The 10,805-nt window shown below is 34.8% G+C and overlaps 1 protein-coding gene across 1 annotated transcript in view; it reads right to left on the bottom strand.

Moving 5' to 3' along the window:
• Positions 1–647: 647 nt before the first annotated feature.
• Positions 648–10,805, bottom strand: part of LOC118743860 (atrial natriuretic peptide receptor 1) — a 19,047-nt gene continuing 8,889 nt past the window's right edge. The window contains exons 5-16 of the mRNA XM_036476624.1: positions 8,555–8,831; positions 7,217–7,326; positions 6,939–7,124; positions 6,551–6,807; positions 6,348–6,463; positions 4,138–4,216; positions 3,951–4,071; positions 3,333–3,858; positions 2,926–3,253; positions 2,519–2,858; positions 2,184–2,454; positions 648–957 (exon numbers count right to left, since the gene is read on the bottom strand). Coding sequence (XP_036332517.1) covers positions 737–957; positions 2,184–2,454; positions 2,519–2,858; positions 2,926–3,253; positions 3,333–3,858; positions 3,951–4,071; positions 4,138–4,216; positions 6,348–6,463; positions 6,551–6,807; positions 6,939–7,124; positions 7,217–7,326; positions 8,555–8,831 — 2,832 coding nt within the window. The 3' untranslated portion in view covers positions 648–736. The remainder of the gene's footprint in view (positions 958–2,183; positions 2,455–2,518; positions 2,859–2,925; positions 3,254–3,332; positions 3,859–3,950; positions 4,072–4,137; positions 4,217–6,347; positions 6,464–6,550; positions 6,808–6,938; positions 7,125–7,216; positions 7,327–8,554; positions 8,832–10,805) is intronic.

Here is a 10,805-nt window from a genome sequence, read left to right as displayed (position 1 = left end):
TTTTTTTTTTTTAAATAGTTTTACTGCAATAATCGAAATATGGTGAGCTTTAATTTAATAACATTAGGGCGGGTTGTTAAGGTGATAAGAGGTGATAAGGTAGTTGAAGACAATAAACTTTGGAAAAAATGACTACTTGAGGCAAAAACATCGATATATTATACTTAAAGATCCGACTGTAAATGCCGAAGATATGACGAAAAATGTAAAAACGACTACAATGCTCGGCCAAAAAAAAAATATTGGGTTTTCCTAAACTTTCAAACTAACAAAGTGAGTGCTAACTGTTGTCTTTTTGTCCAGCTTATTTTAGACTGAATATTTTCAATGATACTGATATATTAAATACATAGATATAGCCAGACGCATATACATACATACTTTATCAATAATAAATAGTTACTACATACTTTTACTGCATACACGATAATAATACAAAATTTTAGGTACATCGAATGTTGTACTCTGTGTTAATGAATTTGTTTATAAAGGAGCACTGGCTGTGTATGTATGTAAAGGACATAAATACATAGTTATATAAACATATCTATGTATGCATAAATATTATGTATTTGCTTAATAATTAGGCATCCTTACATACAAACATATATGTATGCATGTATATTCAATAAATAAACATACTTATGTAAAACATTTTAACAGGTAACAATTGAGCGTATTTCATATTTCGGAGGCCCTACAATCAATCATGCTCTAATCCTTCGGCAGCTGAGAGCTATTTACCAATTGCTGGAAAGAGTATGGGGAATGGTACCTCACCGTTATTGTTCTTTTGTGGCGTTGGTGGTCGCGGATCTGGTTCAGTGCAACCCAAAAGCCAATAAGTAGTGACTGTGCCTTTGCCTTTCAATTCGACTTCGCCGCGTAATTCCATTTGAAAAGTGCCAAATTTGTCGAAAATAGCTTTGGCCGCTGAAGAGACGTGTATCTTTAGGGCTGTAAATAAGAGAATATATGTATTGAATGTTTCATACTCAAAGCGATGTTGCCAAATTTATTTCAAACTTAGAGATTTTCTATTAAATACAAAACTGAGCTCTGTCAAAGCTTAGTTATGCAAGACTTAGACTTCACTTGACTTGAAAATTGTATATCTGGCAAATGAGCAGCGCGTGTATGTAGTTACCCAAAAAACAACTTCACTTAGAAACTTGGAAAACTATAGATTTTTGTTTTCTGAGTTAAATTTCTATGTGCAAAGAGAGCCGTGAGAGAATCATGCTGCCATTTCATTTTTTAATAAAATACCTACAAATATGCCACACAAAAACATATTATTTTGTATAAATGTAATTCGTCTGGTAAACGAAAAAAGCAAGATGGGTTTGGTGTGAGGTGAGTTAAGGTGGGTTGAGGTGAACTGAAAGATGGCGATGTGAGGTTAGTTAAGGTGAGCTCAGGCGATTTGAACAGAGCTGTGATGAGTTGAGGTGAAATGCATTGAATAACGGTACATTACATTACATGACATAACAAAACGAAAACATAATATAACTTAACATAACGTAACATAGATAGCATAACAATGCATAAAATAACAAAACAGAAGAAGACATAACAAAACGTAGCATAGGATAACGAAATATAATATAAAATAACATAACATAACAGAGCATAACATAACATAATAAACCATAACAATCAAAACATAACATAACATTCCATAACATATCTAATTCTTCAGATTTATTTTTTCTTTGTCTCCATCTTTATCAATATCACTATCTTTATCTTTGGGTATGTATGTATATCTTTTCCTTTACCTTTATCCTGATCTTTATCTTTATTCTTTTCTTCATCTGCATATTCACCCCCACCATAACTAAATAAATTTATGAGTCATTTGGCATTTGAATTAGTTTAAATTTTTAATTGATTTTTTCGCTTTAATTTAAACTAATTTGAAAATACCCTTCTGGTGATATATAATTTTGTATACCACAGAAGTATAGCTTAGCTGTAAAAAGAGGTGTAAAGAAGACATGTGCCCATCTCGACTCCAGCGCCACTAAGCATATCCATTATTCGCAAAAATATTTCTCATCATCAATAAAGCCGCCATTAGCTACCATTTGAATATCCCAAACTAGTAACTTCTAAACCCAGTGCGCTACTTCTGAACATTACAAAATACCGCACTTATCTTTATGCTATGTACTTACGTAACCCTGCTGACTCCATGCGTGAAGCTGTGTTCACAGTATCACCGAACAAGCAATAGTGTGGCATCTTTTGACCAACAACACCCGCACAAACTGGACCAGCGTGTATGCCAATCCTTATTTTTAGTTGATAATCTGGTTTATGACGTATCGTAAATGATTTTACGGCATCCAATATAGCAAGCGCCATAAGACCTATTTCACGTGCATGATCGTCATTACGTTCGGGTAAGCCCGAAACCACCATGTATGCATCACCAATTGTTTCAACCTACAAAGAGATATGGCGTTGAATGATTTTAAAATTCCACAAATATTGTCTTCTCAAAACTTACCTTATACACATCATAAAAGCCGATAATACGATCGAATGTGCTATAGAGATCGTTCAGAAAGGCGACCACTTCCATGGGTCCGCTTTCAGCACATAGCGCCGTAAAACCCACAATATCGCTGAAATAGATAGTTACACACTCAAATTGTTCCGGTTGTACCATTTCGCCTGCCAGCAACTGTGTTGCTACAGGTCTTGGAAGCACCTGATAAAGTAGCTCTTCAGTGCGACGTTTTTCCATACTCAGTTGTTCGGTCTTTTCTTCTACTAAACTTTCCAAATTATTGGCATACTGTTCCATGCGACGTAATAAATCATCCATTAGGTTCTCGCAAAAACCTCTAAGAGTGCGTGGAGGAGCAAAGCGTGAGAAATAGAGAATGTACAAAAATACCTACTATAACCTACTTCATAATCAATCGCACCGATGATCGTATCGTAGCAAATGCCGGCCTATCATCCGGATTATTAGCCCAGCATTTTTCCATCAAGTCTAGTACATCGGGCGGACAGTCGCGTTGACCAACAAAGGGTCGAAATGGTGGTAGTTCATGCGCCTCCACTCGATTCACTATAGTTTGCACATCCATAAACTGGCGTGCCATTTCATAGGGGCCACCGCGAACAACAATTTCTTCCAATATTATAGCAAATGAGTAAACATCTCCCTTCTGCGTGGCCGGATTACCGGGTAGTACTGTAACAGGTAGCAGCTCTGGTGCAATCCAAAGGAATTCTGGAATAAATGAGGTACAACATTGAGATTTTTAATGGCTAAATATAAATCTATGTGCTAACTACTATATTGAACTCACTATTAAAATAATTTTGATCCTTTACAAACTCCGATGGCGTAGTCAATGAACGCAAACCAAAATCAGAGATCTTCAACACAAACCTGCCATCGATGAGACAGTTACACGAGCGTAACTTGCCATGAACCTGCACATCGCTATTATGCAGATAAGCCATGCCCTTGACTATATCGTGGATGAGCGACATACGAAAATTCCAATCCAATTGTATCGCCTCGTTCTCGAGCACATCTTTTAAACTACCCTTGGGACAGTATTCGGTAAGTATTAGTACGGTCGGGCGTGGCAAATCTATGCAGGCGCCAACAAAACGCACCGTGTTCTCGTGGCTAACATCACGCGCCTGCTTGATTTCCCACAAGAGCGTTGGTGTAATGTCGACCTTCTTGCGATGTATCTTCTTAATGGCGACACGTTCACCTTTGAAAATGCCAATTGTGGTAAAGACTTGGGTGAGCGGTAGCGAGGCACAACTAGCAATAGATGCGCGTCCGGAATGGATATCATACTGCTGAAGCGAAAAGTTCTGTGCGGAAAAATGGTGTATAAAGATATTTTTTCCAAAGAATAAAAGACGAATTTGACTTTGCAATTTCAGTCTCATTTGCTTAAGCTAACCTCCACATTGAGTTTTTGTAGACCAACTTTACTGCCATACAGTCTTCCTACCTCAAGGAGTACCTCATCTGGGCGGACACGCCATGACATGTTGTTCAATTCATTATTCAACTTCATTTGTCTAGAGACCGATAATATAGAAATTGTTAACCAAAGGCACAACGAATGAAAAACCGATAAAACTTACTTGCACATCAGGTATACCACCAAAAAAGAGAATCCAATAAATATGACAAATGCAAAAGTTCCATACATGATGACTAACTCTAAACACAAAATAAAAATAAAATTTAAAAAAGTTAAAATTTGTATAATTTAGGCGATAATTCGTGTGTGACTTCTTTTCCAGAAGAAAATTTTCAGGATATATAGATCGCTTTTAATATTTGAACCACCAAATTTATGCTTTATTAAGCACAGAATATGAATTTACTAAGACGAGAGGTGGATCAATAAGTCCGTCACTTTGTAGGTTTCACATGTTGCAACTTGTGGCGCATTGGAAAAAACTATGTAATTTCCAGTGCTCATCAAGCGTTATTTTTTTACGAAAAAGAGTCATCACTTAAAGCAAATATGAATTTGATAAATGCCATCTATAAATAACGACACTGTTCCAAAAATTTCAATAAAGAGAAATGGGCCATACTGACTTTTGTGTCTAAGTCGCCCATAAAGCAGTCTACATCCAAAACAATGGCGAAACAATTTTATTCTGATCGATCGGAGATTGAGTGTGTGTGAGTTTGTGTAAGCCAAAAGCTATATGAGCATCCGTCCTTGATTGAAGGGACAGTCCTTTTTCGTCAATTGTCCTGGTAATTTATTTCTTTCATACGGGCCGCTGAATGTTCCGTATTTCTTTTTATATCCCGTACTCAGTGTTCGGTATTTGATATCCACAAAAGCTTTTAGGCCAAGGAGAGCGAGAGGAGACAAGACTGAAGAAATTTTTGCTCGAAAGTCTTTTTAATTTTAGCTTGAATTTCTTCTCAAATTTATCGGCTGAAAATAAGGTGACAACTTCTTGTTCATTAATTTTTTTTAGAATTTTGAGAAGAAATCTCCTTGCTTTTGCTCTGATTTACGGGGTATTTGTAACCGACTTCCAAAAAAGGAGGAGGATATCAGTTCGTCGGAATATTTTTTTTTTTTATGTATGTTACCGCATAACTTTGGACCACGTCCACCGATGGCGATAATTCTTTTTGCATCGGAAAGGTAGTGTTTCAGAGTTAGTCCCCTAAAAGACTCACTAATTCACTAGTTGCTTTTCAAACTTTTTTTTTCAATGCATTTCACGTTGATTACTCCACCGTGCGGCAGTAAATTTTACGCACAAAAAATTAATATATTAGCGAAACTATGGGCAAGGTATAGTAAAACTGCGTATGACGTCATGATTTTTTTAAGGGCTTTGAAATTACAAAAAATTATTAATTCAAATAATTATTTAAAAAATTCAGTTCAATTTAGCGTAACAGTGTGGATACCAAAAAAAAGAGAAAATTCTGTAAAATTAAGAAAGACTACATTTTTTGTGCATAAGGAAAATGTCTTCAAAAATTTTTTTTCTTGAATATCCTTGAACATTTTCAATATTTATTTTTGAAAAAATTATGTGATAAGGACGCATTTTCAATAACTATTCGTTCTTGTAAACTAATAAAAAAATTTGATGTTTTTAATTCCCGCAGAATTTTCTCTTTCATTTGGTACCCGTATTGTTTTTCTATATTGTACTGATTTATTTAAATAATTTTTTTAATTAATAATGTTTTTCAATAACAAAGTCCTTTAAAAAATCCTGACGTCAGAGTGCAGAACTAAAAACGCAGTTTTATTATATTTAGCCCGTAGTTTAGTGAGCGTATTGATTATGTGTGTTTTGAAATTTTTTTGTTAAGCAGCATTAGAGCAACTGATTTTACATTTTTTCGTGAATTTCGTCTATACATTTTAATTTTTGTTTGAATTTTACTCAAAAATGTCAAACTTTGCATCAATTTATTTTCGATAATTTTTATAAAAATATCGTTCATTCTACAACAGAGAACATAATAATAAAATCTCTAAACTTTGTGCAAAACTCAGGAAAGTTCATTAAATTTGCACACTAATTTGCAACTTTTTATTCAGATTTTTAGAAAAATTTTAAGTATTCAGTTTTATAGCCCATTAAAATTTAGTATAACAAAGTGCAAGTTTTAAGTCGCTAGAAAATCGCATTGATTTTTGGTAATTTTTTTTCACGCAAATTCTTCCATACAAAGTATATTCGACAATAATTTTTTGTATGGAGAAAATGAGCAACTCCTTCCACTAAAAAAAAAATTGCCAAAAGTAAACGCGATAAACGCGCACATACATACTTAGATAGAGTCCTCACACACTCACCATTGCCATGACACTCTGGTGCATTGCCTAAAAATCCACAACGTGGCACATCTGGCGGTGGGCCTTCACGTCCACCAGGCCAATGGATTTTCTTACCAGGCACAGCCGAATACTCGCTAAAATTTTAAGGTACATATAAACACCATCAAATGCATAAAAAATGTATCTACATACATTCATATTTCACATTCAAAAATCCTTACCGATGTAGACCATAGTAATGGGCTACTACTTCAAATTTTCCATTTATCGGATCCAAATCGGAAATAGAATAATCAGCATCACGATCACCATTGTCGTCAATGCGCACATGACCAGTTATGCCATGAAAATTGCGATTCCACATACGTCGTGTTATAGCCATGCCGTCACGTATGTCACCACCCTCCGTAAGAGTTTCATTCAAAGCCATGCCGAGCAAGTAAACGCCATCATAGAAAGCGCCAATAAAAAAGTTTACCTCAAAAAGTGAAAAGTGACAGAGGATGATAATGAGTGTTATACATATGTAGCTATCACAATCAATCAAATGCGTCCAGTTTTGTAGACACAAACGCAATTATTAAATACATAGAGTAATTCTATACGTACTTCTTCACCCTCACTGAAAGTATAATTGTACGTTTTGGCCATTATCCGCACTTTGTCTGCAAATCCCTGATATTGTGGATTAGTCGGTTGCAGCAGAGAAACACGCAATAATGCTTCATATGCCTTGCGCGCATGACTATCGAGTGCATCACCCATTTCCCAGTCGTGATCACCCCAATAAGAGCTCTGCAGTGGAAATAAAGCAGCGAAAAGTGAAATGTTAAGGATACTAAGTACGTATGTATGTATGTATGTAGTGTATAGGACTGTTGTATTACTTGAAATATTTCCACATCAAGGAATACCCATTCGCCGTTCGTCATGCCCAATGTGTAAGCAGCGAGCATAAATTTCCGGACTAAAATGCCACGCAATGACAGAATTACCACTGGAACGAGAAAAGGGAGATATGCATTCCGAGACATTTCGAATGATTCATATATTTTTTATTATATTATCAACATATAGTAATCTTGCCAGTTATAGAACTTAGAAAAAATGTGAATCATCTAACGTAATGCCGAATTTCCACTAGGCATTGAAATGACAAAAAATATATGCCATTTAAAAAAATGCCATGTGGAAATGAACTTAATGACAATTTTTTTTAATGTAATGACACGATTATTTTTTAATGCCCGACTTTGTCATTTGTCATTTTTTCCATTTATTGCCTAGTCGAAATCCAGCATTATGAGGCAAATACTCTTGAAAATGCAATTATAATAATGCAGCCCACACATGGGAAATTTGACATGCGTGCAATTAAACAAGATGAGAAATTAAAATAATATATATATCGCACACGATCTTCAAAAGTGACACAACTCAAATTTGGCGTTTTTGAAATGACGTAGTTTTTTGTTATAATTTGTTGAGAAAACCTAAGGTAGAGTCTCCCTTGTCTATGTGATTAACATGTGTGTGCTACGAAATAGTTGGCCGCAATTTCTGACGAACGTACAATTTTGAGCTGTGTCTCTTTTGAAGATCGTGTGTGATATATTTTACAAGCTTTTATTTATGTAGCATTTCCCTTTATCGGTGTCCGTAATCAAATTTTGCAAGTTAAATTTTACCCAATTCGCGATGAGCTAGAGACTTGAAACTTATTAAATGAATGCCTGCTGGGTGGCGCAGGAGTCGACATATTTGAAACCCCCGTATTTATCGACCGACTTGGTTAATTATGGAGATTGCAGATGGTCTCCGAATTTACTCTTGTCGGGCTGCTTGTCTAATCTAACTTATTTTAAATCTTGTAAAAAAGTAAAAAAAAAAAGTTCTTTTTTTATTTGTATGTATGTATGTAGTTCAAAATTATTAGAAGACTATTATTGTACAAATACCATATCTATTGTTGCACAGTGTGGCTATCTCTGTACAAAATTTGAGGTTTAAGTCGGTACGAGCTATCTATCATCACCCTATGGCAATACAACTTTTATTGCATAAACATATGTACATACACATACGAATGTATGTTATTTAGGCCAAAATGAAAAAAATTAGGATTATGCATATCGATAACTGCAAACCATGTAAGTTCTTTTGCGCTATATATATTTATATATGTACGTACTAGGTATGTATGCAATATCAACTACTCTACTCACCTCTCGCATACATACTTGCATCTTTCAAATAATTTTCATATGGCTCTTGCTCATTGCCATTCAGCTCACGTACAAAGCTAAGTAGACCTTCTTGTCGTAGTCCATACTCCAGGTTTTTGCCGACAGTTAGCGAAAAAAGGTCCGAGCGGTCAATGATCAACGCCACATGTTTCCAATTGAACTGACGAAATATGCTAGCAAAAACTAATTTCAAACGGCATTGACAATAGGACATACGTGTGAGTGTTGGATATTTGCTTTTATCTTTAAACATGCCCTGCAATTTAAAAAAAAGAGCATTTGCGTTTTAAAAAATAATATTTTATGACATCTTAAGTACTTATCTAGGAGGTAGTAAGTATATGTACATTTTAAACATAAACAACTACAATATTACATTATTTTAAAGTAAAATAAACTAACATTTATTAAGGACACTATGCATTCTCTTTGTTCATAAATATATAAAAAAGGATTTTTCCACTTCTGCCATTGATTTGTTTCTAAGTTTGAGCCATATTTAAATGCTTGTTATTAACTAGTTATGGGTATATCTTCTTTTTATTTGGCACTGCCCGAGACCTAAAAACCAGTTGCCTCTCTCTTTTGCTAATTAGCACCAGTTGTTAACCCCGAGTGCAGATCCTACTGCACTTGGTTCTTCCATTTTGTTCACGGGCGCTCTTGCTTTCGTTTGCCATCCATGGGTCCGACACGTGTATATACAACGTGCATATAAATATATATGTATGTATGCATCTGCAAACTCCAATTTTTTCCTATGTATCATACTTTAGTTATTTATTGATTGATAAAGAGCACTAACCCCTTAAAGGATACATTACAAAGTCAACAAATGTTTGTTATCAATATCAGCTCTGTATACCTACTATGCATATATTAACATATACATACACATATGCATATAAATATATATGTACATAAATATGTACGTAAATTTGCCGAGTGCACGTGCTCACGTGAGGAGCTAGCAAATATCGTCGGTCCCTACGAAGAGTAGCACATTTCACTATTCGCGTGGAAGACTAGCACATTTCACTATTAGCGTGGAAGACTAGCATATTTCATTATTCGCGTCGAAAAGTAGCACATTTCAGATTTTTGCGTGGAAGAGTAGCACATTTCGTTATTTGCGTGGAAGACTAGCACATTTCAGATTTTTGCGTGGAAGACTAGCACATTTCAGATTTTTGCGTGGAAGAGTAGCACATTTCGTTATTTGCCTGGAAGACTAGCACATTTCAGATTTTTGTGTGGAAGAGGGATACGCAAGGCAGTTCATATAAGGTTGTAGCAGCCGTTAAAAAAAAAAAGTTACATAAATATGTATGTTTATACTATAATTATTTTTCTTCGGTCATGCTGAAAGTTTAGTGTTGTATATGGAGCCTTTTGGCCGGTTATTACAAGTAAAATAAACGTTTATTTTTCCTCCTACACCTTTCGACATTCGCGTCTTTCTCAGGGAATCTTTATTTATAAATAAATACGAAAAAACATATACATACAGTATCATATCAAGAGCACCCCGTTTCAAAGTGATATTATTTATGTTATGTTTATTTATTTACTTAAAAAACCTTCAATTAAAATAAAGTCAATTCTCTTAAAAAAATCCATATTGGCCCAAGTTTAAAGCCCAGGAGAATACTAAAAAAACTCAACAAATTTTCCACAACGCAAACGCAAATGAAATATTTTCCTTCGAAGAACTGTCCAAATATTTTCATTGGCAAAAAATTAAGATATCACATGTACGGAAAATTACAATAAAAAATAGCAAAAATCAAGTAGACATGGCAGTAAAATACGACTTTATGCAAAGCGAGGAGAAGTTGAACCTAATGTAAAAAAATGTTCAATGGTCAACCATGAAACACTGTGAATTGCCTAAAGCTTACAAGGGAAAAATACCTTAAAAAAAAGAAAAGTGGATGATATTCAACAAATGATTAGTAAACGGTATATACCGTCTGAATTTCATTATTTTCATAATACAATTAAAGAAATATAGAATAAACGTTTGAATTTTCAATATATATTATGCTTTTATGATTTACTTTAAACCGGAGACGTGCAGTTTTCGCGGCTTAACAATCTGAAATATGCTACTCTTCCAAGCGAAAATCTGAAATATGCTACTCTTCCAAGCGAAAATCTGAAATGTGCTAGTCTTCCACGCAAAAATCTGAAATGTGCTAGTCTTCCACGCAAATAACGAAATGTGCTA

This window comes from Rhagoletis pomonella, unplaced genomic scaffold (assembly GCF_013731165.1).
Source record: "Rhagoletis pomonella isolate Grant_MI unplaced genomic scaffold, Rhpom_1.0 Rhpom_scaffold_00007, whole genome shotgun sequence".
Taxonomy (NCBI): Eukaryota; Metazoa; Arthropoda; class Insecta; order Diptera; family Tephritidae; genus Rhagoletis; species Rhagoletis pomonella.
The sequence above is the reverse complement of the archived record's forward strand: the minus strand, read 5'-3'. Positions and strand labels throughout refer to the sequence as shown.